This window comes from Canis lupus, chromosome 6, assembly GCF_048164855.1.
Source record: "Canis lupus baileyi chromosome 6, mCanLup2.hap1, whole genome shotgun sequence".
Classification (NCBI taxonomy): domain Eukaryota; kingdom Metazoa; phylum Chordata; class Mammalia; order Carnivora; family Canidae; genus Canis; species Canis lupus.
Window position 1 is genome coordinate 36272631 of NC_132843.1, and position 25919 is coordinate 36298549.

The window sequence follows — 25919 nt, forward strand, 5'->3', positions numbered from 1 at the left end:
TTCTCCCTCTGCCCCTCCAGCCACCTCATTCTCTCTGTCTCTGTCTGTCTCGCTCTCGCTCTCACTCTCAATCTCTCTCTCAATCTCTCTCTCAAATAAATAAATCTTTTAAGAAAAGACACGTACTGGGATGCCTGGGTGGCTCAGTGGTTGAGCGTCTGCCTTTGGCTCAGGTCGTGATCCTAGGGTCCTGGGATGGAGTTCCATATCAGGCTCCCTGCAGGGAGCCTGCTTCTCCCTCTGCCTGTGTGTCTCTGCCTCTCTCTGTGTGTCTGTGTGTCTCGTGAATAAATAAACAAAATCTTAAAAAAAAAAGATACCTACAGTCTTCAGGGTAGCTCATATTCACTAAATTTAATGTGTGTTTATTTGACTGGCTTCGTTCCCTTTACACTCCCATTTTCTTTCTCAGCTGGTTGTTTTCCCAGGCATGCTGTCCTCTAGCTACTAATTCTTTCATACTTACTACCCTGTGTCAAGTATTGGGAATACAGCAGGAAAAACTGACAGAGAGGGACCTACTGTCATTAAGGTTACTGTCAAAGAGGGAAGCCAGACTTTGAACAATTAATGAATGTCAAGAGTGAATCATGCAATATCATGGAAAATATGGGAGAGGAGAAGAACACAGCAGTGGGATCCAATCTAGCTCAAATGTGAAGACAGTGCCTCCCCAAGGAAATGACTTTGCCCTGATACCTGAAGGAAGGATTGGGAGAAGCGGCGTGTTACCTCCCCTACCAACCATCTGCACTTCACACAGCCTTCGAACAGAGGATGTAGTTAACACAAAAATGCAAAATGAATCCCAAATCACCAAGAACCTTTATTTTACTTCATATCAAACTGAAAAAGCAATAAAATAAAAATATTTTCAATTCATAAAACTTTGACATCAATTCCACTGACCAATAGAAAGAAAAGTGAAATCCCTGAGGAGCTGCCAACAATAAATAAAACATTAAAAAATATAATGTTCTGAGTTCGAAGGAAAATTTCCTGAGTCTGCTCAATTTGGGGAAGTCAATGGCCCTTTGCAAACTTCAGTTTCTCAAAAGGATATTCATTTGATGCAAGTTTCCTGTCATGAGAAGAAGCTGCCACTTTGAGTAACACCTTACATTAAATAGGGGAAAATAATCAATCTTGTTTCAGTAAATTTATGCATAGTTCTGAAAAATCTATTGCACAGGCAAGAGAAGAAAACCTGTGCTCTTTCTGCAAACAGAACTTTACGACATACCGAATAAGTACCAGTGCTAATTTAATTTGGTATCAACTACACTGTACTGTTTTCTCATGCTGTATGGATATTATGCAAAAGGGATGCAATCCCCCTGCTGTTTGTGGGCACCAAAAGAAAGACCTAAATACCCCTGAAAGGTGAAGATCGATACTTTAAAAAATTCCAGCATTTAGCAAGGGAAAGATTCTCTGTGAAGACCCAGGATTGAGGACTCCTGGCTTGGGAGCTTCAGACTTCACTTTAGGAACAGAGTCAAAATATCCTGTTGCACTGATTCTAGGATGTACCTTTTTTTTTTTTTTTTTCACACTTTGGCAAATCAAATTCAAATAGGCTTGGCCATTAACTGTCACAAGTTAATGGTCCACTCCCCCACCTAACTCAGTGGTCTATAAAATAATGGCATGCTTTACAATCACTGGCTTCTTAGATTAAGTTAAATATGGTGTCCTTTCCTTCAGTACACACAGTGAGTCATTTAAAAATAAATCTGACATTTAAGCCCTAGTACTTTTCCCAGTTGAAAAGACACTGGCAAAAACATTTAACATCTGAAATTTCAACATGAATACCAGAGCCACGGGAAAGATTGGTAAGAATGGTGGTGTGGAATGAGCTTACACTCCAGTTTTGGTTCTGTCCCTAAGCAGTTAGGAAATGGATTTCACACTTCTGGGCCTCATTTCCTCAACTGTAAGATGAGAACATATAATCAGATGGCCTCTAAGTCCCTCCAGCCAAAAAGGAAGGTGATTTAAAATTGTGTACCACTGAGAGAATGTGTGCTGTTGAGAACATTCTATAGCCACGCTGCCCCCAAAGCCCAAGATGCTCCTATAGGTTGATGGTTCAGACCCCTCTGCAGCCACCTCCTTCCCCCAAGAAGAGTCAAGGCTCTTCCCAGAGACTTTCCCAGATCAAGGAGAGAACACAATTCATTCACAGCGCTGGTAGCTGACTGGAAAAGGATACTTTTTCAGTCTGGGGCAATGTGTAAACTTTTTTTTTTTTTTAATTTCAGAACTTGACTAACCTCAGTTGGTCTAAATGTCTACAATCAATATAAAATACCAACAAATTACAGCAAGGTTTAATTTCAAAGTTTCATGACTGACATAGCTTGGCTACAGATTCTACTGCTCTGAGTGCCTCCTCCTATGCCATAGAAGCACCAGCCGGAAAAAGGGTTGTTTTCTGAAAGAGAATAACAGAGAAATTTCATTTAAATGAATCATTCAAAAAAAAAAAAAATGAATCATTCACATCAGCTCCTCACTCCCACCTTGGTATATTATTCACCAAGAATAAGTATGCTTGGCCAAAGAAAGCAAATGACAAAGAATATGTATTAAAAGTGATGAAAAATGGAGGTGCCTGGGTGGTTCATTCGGTTAAGCATCTGCCTCTTGGTTTTGGCTCAGGTCATGATCTCATGGTCATGAGATGGAGCCCCAGGTTGGGCTCCATGTTCAGCGGAGGGTCTCTTGGAGATTCTCTCCCCCTCCTTCCACAATTTTCCCTGCGCTCATGAGAGCACAGGCTCACATGCTCTTTCTTAAACAAATGAATTTTTTTAAGTCATGAAAAATGGATTATGATGACAACAATATTGCTTTCTGGTAAATAATACACATTTTTATATTTTTTATTTTCATTTTATTATTGCAATGCAAAAAAAAAATGCAAAAAATTTTGCATTCTCCTTCTGACTGTGTCTCTGCCTCTCTCTCTCTCTCTCTCTCTCTCTCTCTGTGACTATCATAAAAAAAAAATTTTAAAAAATTTAAAAAACAAACACTTATATTTTGTAGAGTTTCATTTTGTACTATTTTGGCTTCAGAGGCATTCCTTCCCATTTCTGAAGACTGAGATTGACTTGCAAGCACCTGAGAACCAAAGACAACGCGTCACCTTTGCAGTGATGGCTGGCTCCAGAGTTCTGCTCTTAGAATCCTTGTAGCTTGATAGTTTGGAGCAGTTATAATCTGATATGAGATGACCCCTACAACGCCCTTATGTACTAAGTGAGTGTGATAGTATTTGCCTCATTTTCACTAACTTCATTTTACTTGATTCTTCCTCTTTTGGGAAGGGGGAGTACCTTCTTCACAAGTGAAGATCATGCGGGGTTTTGTTTGTAAACATCGCCTTAAGCATTAAGTGTGTTATAGCCACGGAAAAACTTATCAGGAGCAGAAAACAGCTACAGAATAATTAATGAAGGGAGAATCTCCTCATTCAAATAGATACGCTGTGGGCTCCAGTCCCCTTGCAGTACAGGACCCAGAGAGGCCATCCTGCAGGACCCCATGCATCAGGGGGCCAGCCTAAGGTGAGGCCTTGCTGCCTGCAGCAGTGTTTATAACAAAGCTTCAAAGACTCAAAAACACAATCACCAGTCTAAATGCAACTTGATTATGTGAAAATTAAAGGTTCTTACCATTGATGTTACTGATAGATCAGACTGTAATTATCAACCAAAGAATAATCAGGGTCATCTGCAACGGGCAGAACAGAGTAACATTAAGTTAATATCGTTTCATGATAAGATCTCAGCCCTTCTGAAATCAAAACATTCCACTTAAAGATTCCAATGACTGCCCTTTTGTAAAAAGAAAATATCTGGCGACAAAATCTACAAATGGTAGTCATAACTACAAACCAGAGGATGCTCTCCTACATTCTGGAAATCACTACTATGATGGCTTTGCCCTTAGTCATCCATGTACCAATGGCAGCACCTAGAGCAAAGTCATCTTCAATCACAGACATAAATAACTCCCACCTTATTAGGTGCTACTTGTTTTACAAAAATAAAATAATTTAAATCTTCATATTTTTCGAAGATATCATTTCAGGCCCGAAATTCCTCTTCAATCACTGAAGTTGTACTAAGCTACCATAAGCAGCATGAGTTGCCTCTTCCCTCAGTCCCTTGAACACAAGTAGGTATATCTTTCTTTCACTCAAATAATAGACATTTGTTGAGCACCTACTATGTGCTCACTACTGTGTTAGGTGCTCTGAGTGATATGGGAGAAGTGCCCACCCTCAAGGATCTTATAATTATTCAAGGAATAAAACTAACAAAAAAATGCTAAAATGTATCATTGTCCCACAGGTATCATGGGAGTTCTGAATGAAAAAGAAACCAGAGTGATTAGTTGAAGACCCAATTATGGTCAGTGTACAAATATATAATATCAGGTTATGTGTCTCTAGACATCTATGCCTTCTATCAGTCATGTTTCTGTGTAATCGAAAGGAAACTATATCTCCCTTGGCTGTTTTTTTGGTTCAAGTTGAAATAATCTCTTAGGTAAGACTGCCTTATAGTAAGTTTCTTTTGGTACTCCAAGAACTGAATTCTCTTTAATAAGCTGTAAAGTAGACCACTGATTACCAAAGTCCACTCTTTGGCAAACAGTATTATATTAAGATCCTGATACAGTGTCATTCTCAAGAGAATTTGATTCTATTTATTCCCTTCTTTCCCTTTATTTCAACATTCTAGCTACTTAAAGAGAACATGATGGGGCACTTGGGTGGCTCAGTCAAGTTAAGCATCTAATTTCAGCTTGGGTCATGATCTCAGAATCCTGGGATCCAATCCTGCACAGGGCTCTGTGCTCAGCAGGGTGTCTGCTTCTCCCTTTGCCCTTGCCCCCTAGTAGTTCTGTCTGTCTGTCTGTCTCTCTCTCTCCCTCAAATAAATAAAATCTTTTCAAAAAGAGAGAGACAGAACACGACATAAGCATTTCAAAAGGTCTTTCTTTGTCCTACCTGGTAAAGTTTTAGGAACTGGGAGAGGTCCTCTCCTGTAAGAAACGAAAACCAAAGTCTTTCAGATGAGTGCTTGTTATTTTTTTCTAATTTTTAACTTGACACTTCAAGTGTACCACTCTCTAATCAGATCTGGTTTCTGTTCTGGAGAGTCAAGGAGAGTTCAGATGAAGTGTGAGGCCCATACCACTGACCTTTGGGAATCCAGGCTGCTGACATTCTATTATGCTGACGAGCAGAATAAAGAGCAGTCAGGAAACACGGAGCCATGTCCCCACAACCCAGACCAAATCTCTGCTGTGAGTGCAATTTCCTGATCTCCTGGCACCTCAGCATCTTGACATGTAAAGATGGAAAATACAAGCTACTCTCACCTCACCGTGAGGATGAAATGAGCTAATTCACAGGAACTGTTCTGAACGGTGCCTGGCATCCTTAAATATTGATGGGGCGGCTGGGGGGGGGGGGGGAGGCGGGGGCAGCCCAGGTGGCTCAGCGGTTTAGCGCCACTTTTGGCCCAGGTTGTGATCCTGGAGACCCGGGATCGAGTCCCACGTCGGGTTCCCTGCACGGAGCCTGCTTCTCCCTCTGCCTGTGTCTCTGCCTCTCTCTCACTCTCTCTCTGTCTCTCATGAATAAATAAATAAATTCTTAAAAAAAAATACTGATGGGGGTCATGCAATGCCCCCTCAAATACTCCCTTCTCTTTTTAAAAACTGGAGTGGAAATGAACAGCTTAGCCTTGAAATTGACTGCATGTGAAACAGAAGTTTCTCTTCTATCGGGATCCTTTACAGCAGGGGCAGACAGCAAATGATTTAGGCTCTGCCGCCACCAGGGCACCTCTATCACAATTCTTGTCAACTCGAATGCCAAAGCAGCCATAGACAAAATGTAAATGAATGAGCATGGTCAGATTCCAATTAAACTTTATATGAACACTGACATCTGAATTTCGTGTAATTTTCACGTGTCACACAATAGTATCTTTTTCTCTTTTTTCAGCTATTTAAAAATATAAAATCTATTCTTTACGCTTGGGCCCTACTAAAAGAGGTTGGTCAGAGATGACTCACAGGGGCCAGAATCTGCTGATTCCTGCTTTCTATAAGCTAGAAAAAGGTATAGGATTTATACATGAGTAGCAATAATCACACTCAAGTATGATATAGTCATCCTTAAACTATGACTGGTAAACTCCACTTCACATTTGTCCTAAAAATGCTACTTCCCCAATCTAGCAACCTCTAAGCAAATGCAGTGGTAGATGTGTTCCAATTCTAATACCTCTTAGAACGCTAATGATAACACATTGATTTAAAGTATTTTTCATCATGTGAAAGGCAACTGGTTATTACCTTGCTAAGTTAGGCCCTGGAGCCTTTCCCTGTGGAGCTGTATTCTTCTGGGGACAGTAGAAATTCTCATACATGATGGGTGCTAGGGGAATCAAGAAACAAAATATTAAGATGCTGAGGTCTTCCCTTCTTGACATGTGACACAAAAGACTAGTAGAAATGCTTACACAACCCCCCCAGCGCTGCCCCTCAATTCACCTGGTGGAGTCTGTCCAGTTTTTCGGTGACTCACAAAGTACGCAATGTCCTTCTCAATGCTGCACGCTTCCAAGCTCTTACGGACTTCTTCATACATCTAACAAAAAGAAGATAAATCAAGCTAGAGGTATATGTCGGTGATAATTTAACAGAGCTTATTCAAACAGGTTTGATGAATGGCTGATTCTCCCAAATTTTGTTTTGAGAAGAAAAAGAGACATTCCCAAGTCTCCTTTTACATGACCCATATAAAGGGATTTCTCTGATGCTTATCTGCTATTAAAATTGTTTTAAAGATGGCAAGAAATGTATCTCTGTGGCAGCATAAATACCTCGCAGTTCTTTTTTTTAATACTGATGGCCAAAGGAAATAGATACCAAGACCAATGCTACACACAAATGCAAAGATAATGGAATTAATTTGGAAAAAAAAGTTCTAGTCAATTTGACAGGTTTTCTAGGCGTTTAATTGTTCTTCTAAAGCAAATGTCCCATCTAAGTGAGGGTGGCTATTTCTTAACAAAGAGAACGCTTGTGGTCTGCTCAGCAGGGAGTCTGCTTCTCCCTCTCCCTCTGCCCCTCCCCCTGCTCCCACGTTCTCTCTCAATCTCTCTTGAATAAATAAGTAAAAAAAAATCTTAACAACAACAACAAAACCTGCATCTGAATCTCCATTCTCTGCTCTCCTGCTCTCTGATTTCCTTAAAGAGAAAGTCATGGTGGCAAAGCAGACTAGGAGTCAGGCAGTCGGCGTTTATTGGGTCTATCAACTCATTTGGAGCTTTGGGCAAGTCACTGTACCTCTCTGGGCCTCAAATGAGGAGGGTGGACTAATATCTATGGTTCCTTCCACTCTAATGAATCCCCCATGGATACCTCTGACTTACATCATCGCTCGTGACACATTGTTGTGACAGCTGATTCAGGTGTAACCACAATGCATTCCGAAAGAAGTTTATTCGTTCACATTCTTGAGCTTCAAAAATCTATGGAAACATAACCACATGTCCATTCACAGGCAGAGAAAGAGCACATTTATCTAGACTGGCTATGACTTAAGAAATACTATCAACCCTCATTATCTGTAAGCTTCTTGCCCCCACCTGTGAGGAAACTCATCAACTCTATTTTTTTTTTCATCAACTCTTAATGCAAGCAAAGAATGCAAATGGTGTTCTCAATACGGTATTAACACAAACAGGACTGGATATAGTTCTAAGGTAAGAGGTAATGACAAAACTAGATAGCAAGGTTCTAACCTGAATCACAGCTCACATTTCCAACTGCCTAACAGGCATCTCCACCTGGGCAGCTTCCTAGAGCCTCCAATTCAAAACTTTGCCCTGCTCCATGCCTGAATTCAATCAGCAAGACAGTCAGAATAGTTCAAGCTACTTCATGAGAACATGGGGGAACCCGCCCTTGCCTTCTATCTCTGTGTATTTTTAAAATTTTCTTTAATAAAAAGGTTTTCTTAAAATGTCAATCCCAGGGATCCCTGGGTGGCTCAGAGGTTTAGCGCCTCCCTTCAGCCCAGGGCATGGTCCTGGAGTCCTGGGATGGAGCGCCACATCGGGCTCCCTGCATGGAGCCTGCTTCTCCCTTTGCCTGTGTCTCTGCCCCTCTCTCTCTGTCTGTGTGTGTCTCTCATGAATAAATAAATAAAATCTTAAAAAAAAAAAAGGTCAATCCTCAAACAATAGGTTTTTGGATATAAGCAAATATCAACTTTTGGAAAATCAAATTATTCTATAAAGTGGATGTTATTCTGTTCAACAGTGGATGTTATACATTAATGTATTTTTAGTGTTGAATATAACACTATTACATTTCAAAACTTTTTATAATGTAAAGCTTCACACATACACAAGAGACAGTTTAATGAATGCCCACGTACCCATCCCTGACTTAAATGTTTATCAACTCACAAACAATTCTGTTTTATTATATGCTTACCAACTCATCTACTCCTCAGAGTATTTTGAAGCCAAATACATCATTTCACCTGCAAACCTTTTAGTATTTACATGTAGCATATATTTTAGAATTTATTTAGTACTTAGTATTTATTTAATATGCTTATATTAGTATATTTAGTATTTAGGTAGCATATAAATACTAAAATTTCTCATTATTTTTATTATAGAATATTGCACATGACAGAATCATAGAGAGCAATGTAATGAATACCCACATATCAACCACCTAGCTCGGTCAACAATTTTGGCCATATTGTGCCTCAGATTCTGTTTGAACTGCTTATGTGCTTTCTCCAATTTCGACCACCTTCCCCACAAATAACCATTCTCCTAAACGTTATCATTCCCATGCAAGCTTTTATAATATGTATGTGTCCATAAAATGTATATGATATTGCTTTGGATTTTTTTAAATCTTAAAAAGGGGGCCTTGGGGCCCCCCGGGTGGTTCAGTGGTTGAGTGTCCGCCTTCAGCTCAGCGTGTGATACCGGGGTTCTGGGATTGAGTCCCCATATCAAGTTCCCCTCAGGGAGCCTGCTTCTCCCTCTGCCTATGTCTCTGCCTCTCTGTGTCTCTCATGAATAAATAAATAAAATCTTTAAAAAGGGGGGGGCCTTATTCTAGGCTTTTCCATGAGAGTGTGGAGTCAAGGAAGTAAAGCTGACAAGAGTGCTTTAGGAGGGGGGACAGTGACCCACAGTACTAGACAGTAGATACAGGTCAAATAAGATCAGGAACTACAAAAGCCTGCTGCACCTCACACCATGGAGATCACTGGTTCCTCCAGTGAGCAGCAGTGAGTGGGGCGGGTGGGGGGTGGGGATCCCCAGGCCCAGAAGGCTGGGAAAGGCAAAGGCAATGAGGATGTGAAGACAGCTCCTTTAAGAAGCCTGGCTGTGAAGAGAGGAGAGGGTAGCAGATGGGAATCAACAGCCCATAGATTTTAAAACCAAGAATGAGCTGAGTTGTGCAGCAAATAACGATAGAAATTCACAATAAAGGCAGCTGTGCTTGGGCATGAGGAAAAGACAGCTGGATGATGGCAGCTAGAGCTCAGGTCGTGGCGTGGGCTCTTGACAGGGCAGGAGCAGATCCTTTCTGACTAACAGGAGAAAAAGAGGGTGGGGGGTGGAGCTCAGCGATTCTCAAACTTTAATCTGCATAAGAATCACCCGAGGATTTAGTAACACAGGGTTGGGCCCAATCCAACCTTCTCTGTTTAGTAGGGCTGCAGTTGGTCTGAGAATCTGCCTCTCTAACAAATTCCCAGGTGGTGCTGATGCTACAGGTCCTGGGACTTCACTTTGAGAAGTGTTGGTAAGAAAAAGTATAGAAGGCTGAAAGAAACTTGAGGAAGGGATCCCTGGGTGGCGCAGCGGTTTGGCACCTGCCTTTGGCCCAGGGCGCGATCCTGGAGACCCGGGATCGAATCCCACGTTGGGCTCCCGGTGCATGGAGCCTGCTTCTCCCTCTGCCTATGTCTCTGCCTCTCTCTCTGTGACTATCATAAATAAATAAAAATTAAAAAAAAAAAAAGAAACTTGAGGAAGTTTCCAGATTACATCTCTATTTTCTCCAGGAAATTGTAAGCGAGGTCATGTGCTGAAAATGAAGCGGGGGTGGGGAACTGGTGAAATGAAAGGTGTAAGGAGAGTAAAAACTTCTAAAGCCTGCTCACCTTCAGTCTGCATAGTCCTTATGGAAGAGCAAGGTCAGGTGAGGCTCTGGAAAGCTAATTACCTAACCCCCACCCCCACCTAGCTACTTCATTGGGCTATGTCCTGTTTGGGCTCACCAAACATCAGAGGAAGTCCTTGAGCAGAGTAGGACACAATGGTCAGGACTGGGAGGCAGCAGAAAGATGAGATCTGGGGGGAAAACTTCAGTTCCTTCCATCCTCCACTGAAACTTCTCATTTCGAATTTGCCCTCAGGCAATTCTATGAGAACTGAGGTCTGCCCGAGTAGATACTCCAGATTCTCAAGGAAGACCCACCCCTCCCTCCCCAGCACCTGTACCTCGCAGGCCTTGATGTGCTCACTCTGCCAGTCTTCACGGACCTTGTCCAGAGTGTTGATCTGCATCATGTACGTTTTGTCTGCAATGCAGGGGAGGGGCCTGGGTTCAGAAACCACACAGGACCAGGGCTCACACACCCACTGCCCGGTTAGCCCCAGATGGTGAATGACACTCGCCAGAATGGTAGTGAGCTCACAGGGCCCCACAGAGCTCTGAGCACTGACACTGGATCAAGCAAAAGGCAAGAAATAGTTCACAGAAGGAGAGAGAAGACTGGCAGGAACCTCAGCCAGGGTTCTCTTTGGTTAATTCGGCCTTGATTGCTTCTATGCCTTTCCATTTTCAGGAAAATGATCCAGTCAGAGGTGTGGAGAAGAGAACTATCAAGTTACTTTGGTTTTGGATTTAGAGACTTAAGTGACCATGGTCATGAGAGGCTTGTCTCCTGCAAGGTACTCTGGGATTAGAAGGCTTTGCAAACATTTGGTTTGGATTTCAGATTTCAGCCATGACAAGGCCTCACAACTTGGCTATTTCCTTCGTAGCAGAAAAGAGTCAGCAGGGCTGAAATGGGCTTTTTGGATAGATGTTCCCAATAAATCAGAGTGAGCACTTGATTATAAAGCTGCTGGCCCATGACCCCACCACTACCACCACGATTCAATTACAAGTAAGGCCCACAACCTAAGGGGGGGTTCCCATTTGCTTCTTCTCACTTTCCCAGGTTCTAATATACCCTCTCCCCCTCCCTCTCTCCCTTCTTCCCTCCTGATAATTTCCGTCACCCCACTGTCTGTGCACACATTACTGTGGGGTATATAAAACTACCTTCCCGGACAGATTCTGCTGAATGTCAACCCCACAACAATCCTCCCCTATCCCTGGGAACAGCCCCTCACCCGAATCTTCTACTGCGGTCTTCGCAGTTGCCAGTTTCACAAAAAGCTGTGAGGACAAAGAAGGAGAGAGGAGAAACACTGAACCAGGCCTCCACAGGCAAACCAGACTTAAAAACAAAGACTGTGAAGACACCCCCGGTGTAGCCCCCGTCTTACCTGTGTTTCTCTCAGCAAATTGTTCAACTTCCCTTCTAATCTTATGGCCATTGAGCAATAGCCACCAAGCACCATGCCCTGTGTTTTCCTAAAGACATACCCCTGACCTCTTCTTGCTGACAATCTTCTATTCAGATTATGTAAAACTGATTATACACCCAAGCAGGAGACGGCCTGGCTACAAAGAATACTTGCGTTTTGAAGAAAGAAGAAAAAAAAACAAAACCCCCTCCCCTACTTCTTATCACCCTTCTCCCTTACCCCTGGCCACACTTCTCCAGCTCTCCCCAAACCCCAAGACTGTGACAAGGGACTTTCTGGTACAGAGGATCCTGGTAGCCTGGAGGAGAATATTGTCAGGGCCTTACGATGCAGCTCCATTTTAAATTAAGATTATTAACTCGGTTTTAGTTTCAAATACATAAATTTCAGATTGTTCAGGCTGTCGGCTCCCCCAGGTACCTTTTCTTGTTGCTTCACGTTTACCAGGTTGGCACTCCGGTGGACAGCCTGCTCTGCTTCATCTTTGTCTCGGCATTTCTGCTCATAGCTCTTCTTTGCCTTTGTTGTTATAAGCCAAAAGAAAACCAAAGGGGGTAAGTGGAATGCAACCCTGCAAAGCAGCCACACCAACCCACTAAGCCCAGCAAAGAACATGACACTCTGATTAGCGCTGGGATCACCACCAGGTGGTGGGCACTCTGAGGGCAAATGTTCCTCCTTATCTCTTTTTGGAAGGCTCCCTGGCCCTTTTCCAAACTATGCATGTGGTGCCGACCTGATCAAGGAAGTAATAACTCCTATTTGGTCAATACAAAGTACATGAGATTTAAAAAATGACAGAAACAAAAGATGTGATTTGAAATATGTACAATGAAAATAGGTATGTAACTGTTAGATGTACAACCCAATATTTATATAATATAAGCCAATATTTATATAATATAAGCCTCAAAACTTAGATGCAATCACTTGGCCATGGTAATTACAATGACACTTTGATATTCTAACGTGCCCACCATCAATTCTGACACTTAAGCACCGCAATGTTCCTTTTTGATTTAAAGAGTTCTGTTTTAGGTACTTTAAAAGTAGGCCGTGGTCTAGCAGGGGCTAACATTACTACCATGAGAGTGAAAACAGTTCTCAAACTATAGTTAGTGAATCAGAGCATTTTCTGTTTCAACTATTGAAGCAAAGATTTAACTTGTTCAAGCATAACAAAGCTGCCAATCAGCTAATAAATAAAAATGTTGGCCCCTGAAAACTGCTTGATTAAGAATGAAGACTCATTTGCAGAGATGGTTTGTGCTCATCAAATATTACATGCGCGTTCTTGGATTTCTTGGCATCTCCTCTGCAATTCAGTTGGGGTTAACCTTTCAGTAAACAACCAAAGAATTCCCTATATACACTACACACACACAGAAATGTCATAATTTTTCATAATTACAAGCACACGAGCTGTTCATGCAACAATTTCCTTTGTAACAATATGTCAGACATTTCTCTATATCAAGCATGAGCCCTGTAGCTGAACACTTTAATGGTTGTAAATACACAAACATACATACATACACACACACACACACACACACACACCATAATTTTAGCTGTCTCTCTATTGGTGGACATTTATCTTGTTTCCCATTTTTTTGTAACATAAAAATATGCTGATTTTATTTTGGATAGTATGAATTTATTTACATAGGTCAAATACCTAGAAGTGTAATTGTTTGGTGAAAGAATATATATGTATCTAACTTCCTTCCAAAATGACCACACCAACTGAAACTCCCACCAGCAGTTATGTGGAGTAAATTTCCTCACTCTCACCAATACCAAACTTAGACGATATGCCTGACTTCTAAGACTAGAGGAGAAAATGTTAGCATAAAGTTGTTTTATTTGTATTTATATTTCATGACCACTAAGATGGTCTAGTCTTTCTACTTCATGATTTTTACCTACTTTCTGTTGGAGCATTCTTTATTTTCATTGGTTTTTAAGAGCTCAGTCCATATTAGGAATACTACCTGGCTATAAGTTATATAAGTTACAAATATTTTCCCCCATTTGTCATCTCTCTTGAAACCATGTATAAGATATTTTTTAAAGATATCTTTTTCCTTGGAGCACTGGGGTGGCTCAGTGGTTGAGTGCCTGCCTTCGGCCCAGGGCATAATCCCAGGATCCTGAGATTGAGTCCCACATCGGGCTCCCTGCATGGAGCCTGCTTCTCCCTCTGCCTGTGTCTCTGCCTCTCTCTGTGTGTCTCTCATGAATAAATAAATAAATCTTTTTTTAATCTTTTAGATAAATAAATAAATAAATAAATAAATAAATAAATAAGACTCTGAAAAGTAGAGAGAAGGGGGTAACCTGGTTAGACTCTGGTCTCAGAAGGATGACCTACATGTAAGTTCTCTGGGTTTTCCTTTTGCCTCATATATTGCAGACTGAGTGCCAAGGAAGCCAAGCAATGAGGGAATGACAACGAGCATAGACGCAAGTCCCAACAAAAACCTGCCTTCTCTAGCCAAAAGACCAGAAAAGGGACAGCGTTGAGGAGAGAAACCTTTAGAAAGTAACCATCCTACTGCAGCCAAACACCACCTAAAATGAGTGTGGCCTCACTCCTACACATCCAGCAAAGGCCATCTAGACTTCCACTCTCACCAAGCTATAATGAGATGCCCAACTTCCCTGACGTGGTAGTGTCAGAGAGGAACAAATAGGGAACTGGAACTTTCATTCCCACTGGGAGATAACACAGCCCTACACACAGTGCCAGTGGAAACCATGTGGGCAATCTGGACTTCAACCACCCTACCTCACAACAATGAGGTCCACCCCCTGTCTGCTGGGGTGGTGTCAGAGAAGTCTAGTGGAAGCTCAGAACTTAGAACTTAAACCACCTCCCAGTAGTTACAGAGCCATACTGTGCTTTCAGTGGAGGCTAGATTTTTACCCCCATAAAGGACTAATGAGGCAGTACCTCACTGCCCTCTGCTAGAATGGTGTCAGAGTAAGCCAGCTAAAACAGAGATTTAAATCAGATCTAGAGTCTTTCAATATAATACCTAAAATGTCGAAAATCAAATGACTATCACTCATCATGCCAAGAATGAGGAAGATCTGAAATTGGAAAAAAAAAAAAAAAAAGGCCATTAAAAGTTGCCAGCATCAAGATAACAGAGATTGTTAGAATTACCTGACAAAAATTCTAAAGCAGCCATCATAAATATATTCAACAAGCAATTACAAACACACTTAAAATAAATGAAATATAGATGGTCTTGGCAAAGAAATAGAAAAGCTCTTCAAAGGCAGAGAAGATACAAAGAAGAACCAGACGGTAGGGTGCCTGGGGGCTCAGTCAGTCAAATGTCTGACTTTGGCTCAGGTCATGATCTTGGGGGCCTGGGATCAAGCCCTGCATTGGGCTCCATGTTCAGCCAAGAGTCTGCTTGTCCCTCCCCCCGATTGTGTGCTCTCTCTCTCATTCTCTCAAATAAATAAAATCATCTTTTTAAAGAACCAAATGGAGGGGATCCCTGGGTGGCGCAGCGGTTTGGCACCTGCCTTTGGCCCAGGGCGCGATCCTGGAGACCCAGGATCGAGTCCCACGTCGGGCTCCCGGTGCATGGAGCCTGCTTCTCCCTCTGCCTGTGTTTCTGTCTGTCTGTCTCTCTCTCTCTCTGTGTGACTATCATAAATAAACAAAAATTAAAAAAAAAAAAGAACCAAATGGAAATTTTAGAACTAAAAAAAAAAAAAATTACACTCTTAAAAATAAAAAACTCAGTGCATGGCTTAAAAATGGAAGAGATAGGGGATCCCTGGGTGGCGCAGCGGTTTGGCGCCTGCCTTTGGCCCAGGGCACGATCCTGGAGACCCGGGATCGAGTCCCACGTCGGGCTCCTGGTGCATGGAGCCTGCTTCTCCCTCTGCCTATGTCTCTGCCTCTCTCTCTCTATCATAAATAAAAAAAAAAAAAAAAAAGAATTAAAAAAAAAAATGGAAGAGATAGAAGAACAGGTCTGTGAACCGGAAGAGAGAACAATAGAAATTACCTAATCTGAACAACAGAGAGAAAAATAGGCCGGAAAAATAATGCTTAGAGCCTCATGGATCTTTTGCACCATAACAAAAGATCTAACACTTGTGTCCTTGCAATCCAAGAAGAGAAGAATGGGCTGAGAAAGCACTTGGAGAAACAAATAGCTGAAAACTTCTGAAATTTGACAAAAGATGTAAACCTACAGATTCAAGAAGTTGATCAAACCCCAAACAAAATAAGCCCAAAGAAATCCATGACAAGACCCATAGGTAAACTGAAAACTAAAAAACAAACAAGCAAACAAACCAACATAAACAGAAATGGCACTTTACCAATAAGGGAAAACCAATTTTAATCACAGTAGCTTTCTTATCAGAAACCACAGAGGCCACAAGAAAGTGGCACATTTTCAAGTACTGATAGAAAAGAACTGTCAACACATAATCCCATATCCAGTGAAAATAGCTTTTAACACTGTAAGGGGAATCAAGACACTTTCAGATGAAAAAACACTCAGAGTATTTGTTGCTAGCAGACCATTCTGTAGAATGGCTAGAGGAAATTCTCTGGGGGTGCCTGGCTGGCTCAGTCGGTAGAGCTTGTGACACTTGATCTCAAGGTTGTGAGTTCAAGCCCCACACTGGGCATGGAGCCTACCAAAAAAAATTCTCGAAGCAAAAGGAAGCTATAAAAGAAGGAACCTTGAAACATCAAGAGGGAAAAAAAAGACACAGTAAGCAAAATATGAGTAAATACAATAGTCTTCCTTTCTCTTGAGTTTTCGAAATCATTTTTGACAGTCCAAGCAAAATTTATAACACTGATATGGCTGTTCATGTAGGTAGAAGAGAGAGTCAAGAAACTTATATTTCACTAAGGCTTTCCCTTCAATTGTGAGAAATCTCACCCTAGACTGCTCAAAACATAGAACGTCTAGGAACAAATTTGCTCTCCAACACTATTTCTGTGATTACATTAACATCACTCCCTATTTATCAGTTACTTTTGAGGTGCTGTGCATCACGGGAAAAAATGATGCAGAAGAGACCACACATGTCATCAACATGGTGACATTTTCTTTTGTAACTGGGTTACCAGATACCATGTCATAGTCAGAGTATATCATGATACCTCTGTACAGATATGGAGTCACAGATGTTGCAAAACCAGAGTTCACTGTGTCCAAGTGAACAGATTCATAAAAGCTAGAGTGAGGGCTCTCGCAATTTATCTTAGCTCTGTCTTGTTAAGTGTTTTTTAAATAAATTAGTTAAGTAAGGCTTTTACAGTTTTCAGATCTTGAAACAGGAAGGGGTCACTCAGTAAAATAGGTAAGAAATAAAGATTCAAAATAGTCACAGGGAAAAAGCTCAAATCCAACAAGATAAGTGGTGCCATGGGGGGTATAGATGCCTTGGTCTTGGCCTGAAATATTTAAATAGATTTTCTCAGGTTACCAGAAAGGCCCTGTTATTTTGTTTCTTCCATCTAATTTTATCCTCAGTCTTTGCAAGGCCTTAAAAAGAAGAAAAGTCAAACTTCTAAGGGTTTTTGTCTCCCCAAAACACTGCAGTAATGAATAATACTATTTAAATGTTGGGACGCCTGGGTGGCTCAGCGGTTTAGCACCTGCCTTTGACCCAGGATAGAATCCCACATCAGGCTCCCTGCATGGAGCCCGCTTCTCTGTCTGCTTGTGTCTCTGCCTCTCTCTGTGTGTGTCTGTCATGAATAAATAAATAAAAATCTTTTTAAAAAATTATTAAAATGTTATTTTCAGGAATACACTCCTACACAGCACAGGATTTCAGAAAATGTCACCATGACATAAAGAAGGCAATAAAATGAGACTCAGGGGGCACCGGGTAGCTCAGCCAGTTAAGAGTGTGACTCTTGGTTTTGTTCAGATCAGGTCATGATCTCAGGGTCCTGGGATCCAGCCCGAGTTGGGCTCTCTGCTCGGTGGGGAGTCTGCTTCTCCCTTTCCCTCTCCCTTCCCCTCACTTGTTTTCTCTCTCTCCTTCAAATAAATAAAATCTTTTAAAAATAAATAAAGAGACTCACATCCATGGTTTTCTTGAACTGTAAGCTCTTTTGTTTATGGGCAGTATCCATTAAAAGCTCTGTCTGTGAAGAAAGGACAAAGCACTGTTAATAAAACAAACAAACAAACAAATTACTGTTAACCACAAGTTACCTTGAGGACTATGTGTTCAACGTGAACTATCTCACTTAGTCCTCACACACTTGGAAGGTATGTGTGCTATTAATTATCCCCATTGCACAAATGAGGAAAGTGTAGCAGAGAGGCTGAACAACCTAGCCCAGGTCTTATGGCTGGTTAACGGGGAGACCTGCCTTTGAACTTGAGCAGCCACCATTCAGAATCACTGATCCTTGGAACTGGGTCTTCAGGAAATCTGGATGAAGGAATTTAGGTTTCAAAAAGGATTTTGAGACTTTTATTAAAGCACCATTCATATTTTAAAAGAGGTCTTTCTTCTGTAAACCTATGTCAGCATCCAGAAATGGCAAATTCTTAATCAGCAAGGAGCCCAGGCAGTATGAAGGAAAGAAATGCGTAAGGAGAGTTAGAAGAAGGTGTTCCTTTACTCCATCTAATCCAGGAAACGGACTCTGTTGAGTTCAATTGGGAGCAATTTCTTTCTTGTGGCTGTGATCTTAACACTTTCACTACACAAAATAATGAAGCAAATAATAAAAACGTAGGTCTCAGAGGTAATAGTAGTTCTCATTTATCAGATATTACTATGTGTTGGGATCCCTGGGTGGCGCAGCGGTTTGGCGCCTGCCTTTGGCCCAGGGCGCGATCCTGGAGACCCGGGATCGAATCCCACGTCGGGCTCCCGGTGCATGGAGCCTGCTCCTCCCTCTGCCTGTGTCTCTGCCTCTCTCTCTCTCTGTGACTATCATAAATAAATAAAAAATTAAAAAAAAAAAAAAGATATTACTATGTGTTAAGTGGTTTTCATGCATCACAATGACTCTGAGTATTCTTATCCCCATTTTCTTGACAGTAAACTGAGGTGGATTAATTTACCCAAGCAAGTAACAGAGTTGAGATTTGGGCACAGCCTGACTCCTGTGCTCTTGTTCCTAATCATTGCCCTAACCTCTTATGATAGCTTTATGAAACCCCTAACACTGGGACGCCTGGGTGGCTCAGTGGTTGAGTGTCTGCCTTTGGCTCAGGGAGTGATCCTGGGGTCCTGGGATAGAGTCCTGCATCAAGGCACCCCAAAGGGGGCTGCCTCTCTCTCTGTGTCTCTCATGAATAAATAAATAAAATCTTAAAAAAAAAAAAAACCCTATCCTCTAATCACTACCCTAACCCCTTATGATAGCTCCATAAAACCAAATCGGTTTATAAAAGACTGAGAGATGCAATAATTCAAAGTGAACTATGGCACTGCTCTTGTGCAAAAATATATAATGCAAAATAATAATATTGCAAATGATATTCAAATGTGGTTTCCCTTTCTTCTGGACAATTAAATTTTTGTGTGTTACCAACACAAACATGGTTGGATAGATTTTTAAGATATCCGAATGGAATGTTTGGGATGGTGTAACTTCAAATATAAATTTTGAAGAATACATGAAATTCCCCTGAGGGTGGTGGGTCAGAGGTCTTCAGAGAACCAAGAAGTCATCTAGCTCAGCTGAAATTGAGGGACCAAGAGGTGGCCATGCATCTGCTAATAGTGAAGACACTGTAGACACAGAGAACAGACATGAACCCCACATGCAAAGACTCACGGGAAGGTCTTTGCCATCACAGACAGGAAGTTGTGAAGTTCACATGAGTGCCTGTGTACCTCTGCCAGGAGGAGGAGCTGGGTTTATTTGTCAATGGTTTCTAATTTTCCCAGGCTCCATGGAGCAGATCAGTTAACAATGTTGGTCTAGTCCATGGTCCTTTCCAGTCCAAATATACACATTGCCATCCTTCCAGTTTGGGAGCTGTTATTATTTTATAGTCTAAGGCCCCAGCCAGGCCTCCTTATGTCCAACTTGCATGTAACACCTGCTTCAAGCACCTCTCAGGTGGCTACAAAGTCTCATTAGCCAGACCTTCTCCCTTCCTCTTCCTCTCTGCCTTCCAGGATGCCTGGCATCTGTATGTGAACAGGACCCCAGAGAGGAAGTCTGGCTCTAACCTGACAGGTATGATCCCCAGGGCCCAAGGGGTGATATTGCTCCAGGCCATCCAGTGACACCAAGTCCAGCTCTGTCTGCTACATCACTTTGATTAAAATCTCCTCAGGTTCATATTCACTTACAGAGTGACCTACTCATGGCAGGTCTTCTATGGCCAAACCCAATGGAAATCTAATTGTTGTATTATTGATAAGACAAAGTAGTGCAAGAACTATCACCTCTGCTCTAAGGTGGGGAAAAGCAAGAGGGTAAGGTAAAGAAGGATGGGATATTATAAAGGACCCCAATGCCCCTGTGGTAAATTACTGGAATAGCTGCTTAGTGGTCTTTTTGTCTGTCTGTCCACATTCAGACTGTATTCAGAAAGCCGGTCATTCTGCATCACTCAGGAAGTTCCTTTCTTCAGAGGTTGCTCACTACACAGGCAGAGCAACATTCTGCCCTGATCCTCGCAATCTTAGCTGAGAGCATAGAATGGAATGTGGGCACCAGAGGAGAGTTCCTGACCGTGTGCTGTCCCTTCAAGGGACAAGCTAAAAGATCTTCCCCCAGGAGGCCTTCCAGCCTCCCTGATGAGGTCAGATGTCCCCACCACATGCTCAGGTGGGATCCTCATCTTCCCTATTAATTAAGGTTCATCACACTTTATCATGATGGCCATGTCACATCAGTCTCTGACCATGTTCTACACTCCATGAAGGAATGGTGACCATGTTTGTATCGTTCACCACCCACAGAAATCTAGTTGTTTAAGTGAGTACACCATTAACTTCTGATCAGCCATTCTACTTGCACCTCCCCTCCTCCAAGCTACTAAAAGAAACCAGCTGATGGCTTTCCCCAATAAGTGGAAATGGCTTAATTTCTAAAAAGTGGAAGACCAAGGCAGGCAGGGTTTGGCCAGTGAAAATGAGAAGTTACCACTGACACATTTTCTCCCAAAGTTTGATTAAAAAAAAAAAAAAAGTATCTAAATACGGAAGTGCTACAAACCAGAGTTCACTGTGACACAAAGAACTACAAATTTATTAATAAACTTTGGGCTTCTCCAAGAAAGCTCAGAAGGCATTTTCCTGCTATAGAGAGCCCACAGAACATAGGAAATTGGGAAGACAGCAGCGGATTGAACACTGGCTCCTCGCTTACTTAACAAAATTCAGAACACATTCTTCTAGCTATGAGAATTTGGTCTTTGTAACTTGTTAGGAGGGGAAGTTCCAGAAGCCTTGCAAAACCAACAAAACTCTCCCTGAAATGACCAAGGCTACCGAAGGCAGTTGGGAACATGAGGAAATGACCCTCTGCTCCTCTTATCGGAAATCATGTACTCAGTGACTCTGATCATCTAAGGCATTTTACCCCTGAAAAATTGTGATTCAATTTTTGGGCAGGGTTGGTAATGTCAGCCAAAAACAGTGTGACTATCCAATGGGTGGGTGTAATACCCATAGTATTTCTGCTCTGAAAAATATCTGAAGCCAGATACCCTTCTCAAACCTGATACATGAAGCATGAGTGTGTATAAAACCACTCAATACGGTGTTCTTTAAATGTTAGTTTCCACCCTTCCTTCCTAACAAGAGGCACAGCTGTAAGAGCAGCTCAGGAAATGACAACAGATGAAGGCAGTCAGGCTTTTAAGATGCTGCCACATGCCTAGTGGTCACCAAAGAAGCTGCAATTAGACTCTGACTTAGAACCACAGGGAAAGTTGCTAAGACTGATGTACGAGTAGAATCAGCCTTAACAGCGGGATGCTTTACTATTAGACAATGACCTTCCAATGGTCAGGAGCCAGGATGAAGACGGATTTCCAAAAAGTCCATGCAAAGCTATCTGGGGAGACCTGGCTAGAAATCTTTGGATGCCAAATAGGAAGGAGCTTGTGTCCCATGTGAAGCTGAGGTTCCAATCTTATAGACCAGATATAAAAAAGGAAATTGGAGAAGGGCCCTATTCAGGCTAACCCGAATATATAAGTCATTTAGGAACAAAATAGAAAGGAGTCAGAATAGTGGCTGGTCTAGTCTAAGGAACACTTTACTGCTATAAATCTGGACTTCTTTTCTTGATCCTTATAACTTCTTAAATGTTTGCCAGTTTTATTAACTCCTGCTTACTCCATCTCCTTCCATGTAGTTGGACAGAGTAAATTTCATCAATGGAAAAGAGCCTATGTACACTTGATCTGAAGACAAAAAGGACTTGGATTTCCCAGGGCCTTGGTCTCCCTATTTGTAAAACAGGGCATTTGGACTACATGGTCTCTGGGAGAATGGGAGTCTTCTCCACATCTTATCCTTCCCTTACTGCCTCGTCCAGGAGGGAGTGTGGTCTGGGAGCCCCTCCAGGTCAAATGCCCAAGACTCTACTGAAGACAGAGGGTTCCCCCTTGCCAGTCACAGTCTGAATAGTGGCAGCAGATACGAAAAGAAGAGGAAGGCAGGCCAGACCCCTAAATCCTGCAAGAATTCAAAGAGAACTGACCATCTAGACTGGGTCTCCACATGGCTTCCCGATAAATAATCTCATAGGTTAAAAGAAGAACATGGCTGCATGAAGGTACGAATGAGCCAAGGAGTTTGGCGAACAAATGAGCCTGCAGTTTTCTGCCATAGGAAAAGCAACATCTTAACATGCATCTTAGATGCAAATCCAACCTTTTTCCGTTGTAGCTTTTGCTTCTCCCTGAATTCTTCCATCTTCCTGGCCTCTTCTCTTAGGGTCTGGGCAAGCTGAATGTGACATTGTGCCACACTGTCTATCTCTGCAAAAATAATTTTTAAAACAAAAAGAAAAAACAATAAACAAGATCGACAAATGTTGAATTCAAATATACAAGACTACACAAAATGTGTACACAAAATACTGGAGCAAGCGGTAAAACGAACCTACTTCACTTGGTCACCACATTTCTTGAGCCCTTCCATGTGCCAGCATTGCCCTGGCCACCAAGACCAAAGCTAGAAAATCTTTAGCTTAGCCTCCTACCATGGAAGGAGTGTGTGTGTGCCCAGTGTGTGTGTCCCTAGTGTGTGCCCAGGGCTGGGAAGACAAACAGCCAAGGCCCCAGCTCATGGAGCTTACGTGCTAGAAGACACCACTAAACCCACCGCAATTTCAAATTCAATACTTATTTCTCATTAGATGACTCTGACAGTCTTTCCATCTCTAACATGGGCCTGAGCATTGGTAATAAAGGTCACGCACGGGAATTTTGGCTATTGATAGTTATTTCTAGATAGAAAGACTATTGGTGATTTTTTTCCCCTTATTTTCTAAGATCTTTGCAATGAGCATGGCTTCCCTTTATAACCACCACAACAAAACTCTTATTTTACTGATTCTAAGAAAACAAATTGAAGCATGACATTAAAGCTAGAAAGATGGACAGATCTGACCTAAGAAAAAATGTTAAACTTGTGTGCGTCAAAATAACCTTAAGCAAGGTTCAAATATACATGACAAATTGGAAAAATATCAGTAATTTATATAACAAAGAGTAAATAGCTATGTCATAAGAGCTTTCACAAATCAAAAGAAAAAAATATATATTCCAGTATAAGAAAATTGGTTAAAAACATGACATTTTTTAAAAGATTGGCTAAATGACAATAAACATTTGAAAATGTATTCAGCCCTAAAGCTACTGAAAAAAATAAAAAATTTGAAACCCTAGAAGTATATAATTTTTTGCTTTTCAGTTGGGGAAATTTTTTACAGTGTGAAAATTCTTCATTTTGGCAAGCATGGGGGAAAAACAGCACTTTCAGTGGAGGGAAAAATCAGTCCAACTCTTCTGGGAGAAGTTTGGCATTGTGTAGGATCAAAACTTTCTTTCTTTTTTTTTTTAAAAGATTTCATTTTTAAGTGATTCCAAACCCAATGTGGGGCTTCAACTCACAACCCCATGAGATCAAGAGTCACATGCTCCATTAACTGAGCCAGCCAGGGGCCTCTCAAAACTTTCAAATGTGCAAGAATGAGGCAGAGCTAAATGATCTGAAATGGGAAGATGCTTAGAGAATATTGTTAAGAAAAACAAATTGTAGAGAGATAGGTGTAGTATGATCTCATTTATATAAAAACTCACTTCTATGTATATGTGCATCTTTGCAAATTAAGAAAGAAAGAGAGGGGCTCCTGAGTGGCTTAGTGGGCTAAGTGTCTGCTTTTGGCTCAAATCATGATCCCAGGGTCCTGGGATCAAGCCCTGAATAGGGCTCCCTGCTCAGTGAGGAACCTGCTCCTCCCTCCCTTCTGCCCCTCCACCTGCTTGTGTGTTCTCTCTCTCTCTCTCTGTCAAATAGATAAATAAAATCTTTAAAAAAAAAAAAAAGAAATTATAAATGCATGGAAGAAAGTCTAGAGAGAGATACATACCAAACTGCTAGCATGAAAACATTGATGTTTTCATTTCAAAACTGATCTTAAAACATAGGCTCTGCCCTCACTCCATAGACTCGGAACCACTGCCACGGTATCATCCTATTTATTTATATGAATAGAGATATTTATTTATAGGTTTAATTGCATAAAAACATCTGGAGTCATTCACCAATAGATTCACTAAGTCACCAATAACTGCTTATCAGTGGGAAGTGAAAGTTCAGATGTTTACTATCTCCTTGATAGTTGTCTAAGGCGGAGGAGGAGAAGAACTGGACAGGACCCCTTGAAGACCAAAGTGCCAGCATCTTGCCCTGGATTCCAAGTGTGAGAACCATTGCTCTAAGTGAGTCAAATGCACATCATGATGCGAAGGTATGGAAGATGGCTTCTGCTCATTTCAACTCTGCAGAGCTACTTGTCACCTTGGGAGCTGCTCCAATTTTTTTCTTTACCCAATCTGAGACTGCTGTTCAAATTAAAACCTACCATTCACCATTGACAACAGACAGATCCAGCACTTGCAAATACAGTTTAGAGAATCACTTACGCTGCTTGAAGACTTCCAGGGCCCGCTTCAGGGTGCTAAAAAAACAAGCACATATATAATTTCAGTTCTGGAAACTGGCTGTACAGTCTTATTATAATACCACCGCACGCTTCTCTCTGCCCGCATCTCACAGCCTGTAGACTCATCTTCGCCCATGAGCTTGGGAGGACAGCAAAGGATCAAGACTTTTGCAGCTCACTGTCTCCTCTTTCTTCCTCTCTCAATCCCAAGGCACAGGCATTATAAATTCTCCACTGTCCACTGGGGTAGAGCAAAATGCTAAACTTCCTTACGCTTCATTTCCCCCAATGGTAAAAAAGGAGTTATGGTTCCTTTCTCATAAGAATACTAGTCCTTCTTTAAAGTATGATCATTAGAAATGTAGGTACAGGGATCCCTGGGTGGCGCAGCGGTTTGGCGCCTGCCTTTGGCCCAGGGCGCGGTCCTGGAGACCCGGGATCGAGTCCCACATCGGGCTCCCGGTGCATGGAGCCTGCTTCTCCCTCTGCCTGTGTCTCTGCCTCTCTCTCTCTCTCTCTATGTGACTATCATAAATAAATAAAATTTAAAAAAAAAAAAAAAAAAAAGAAATGTAGGTACAAGCCAATAAAGGAAGGGTTCAAAGTGTGGCTCCTGATCACCTTCTTTGTCATTCATTCATCAATCAAAGCAGAATGCAGGTCAGTGTGTAATGTGATTAGGACTGCAGAGGCCTGCAAAAGTCTACCCCAAATTATTTCTCCCAAGCCTCCCTCAATATATTTACTTCAGAGAAGGAATCTAGAAATTTCCATATGAGTAGGATGGGCTATGGAATTTGTGAGGTCCACTGCAAAATGAAAACGTGGGGCCCCTTGTTTATAAATCAGAATTTCAAAATGGGGATGGCAAAGACCATCAAACCTATTAGGAAGCTCTTCGAAGCGTGGGCTTCTGTATGACTGCCCACGAAGCCAGCCCTGCAGATGAGAGAGAGGGAGTCCTAAGGTCATTTCTGTATCAGTGAGTGATAGTAGAATATATAATTGTATAGAAACCTCACATCAGTTGCGAGAAGTATAAAATGGCGCAAAGACTGTCTCTCAGAATTGTCACA

At 41.7% G+C, this 25919-nt stretch overlaps 1 protein-coding gene across 2 annotated transcripts in view; it reads right to left on the bottom strand.

The window, feature by feature from the left end:
• Positions 1-3686: 3686 nt before the first annotated feature.
• Positions 3687-25919, bottom strand: part of PSTPIP2 (proline-serine-threonine phosphatase interacting protein 2) — a 62108-nt gene continuing 39875 nt past the window's right edge. For both annotated transcript variants that reach the window (XM_072829458.1, XM_072829460.1), the window contains 11 exons: positions 24824-24858; positions 22545-22651; positions 17767-17829; positions 12102-12200; positions 11484-11529; positions 10584-10663; positions 7473-7571; positions 6586-6682; positions 6388-6469; positions 5030-5064; positions 3687-3744 (listed from right to left, as the gene is read on the bottom strand). In XM_072829458.1, the coding sequence (XP_072685559.1) occupies positions 3695-3744; positions 5030-5064; positions 6388-6469; positions 6586-6682; positions 7473-7571; positions 10584-10663; positions 11484-11529; positions 12102-12200; positions 17767-17829; positions 22545-22651; positions 24824-24858 (793 nt within the window). In that variant the 3' untranslated portion in view covers positions 3687-3694. The remainder of the gene's footprint in view (positions 3745-5029; positions 5065-6387; positions 6470-6585; positions 6683-7472; positions 7572-10583; positions 10664-11483; positions 11530-12101; positions 12201-17766; positions 17830-22544; positions 22652-24823; positions 24859-25919) is intronic.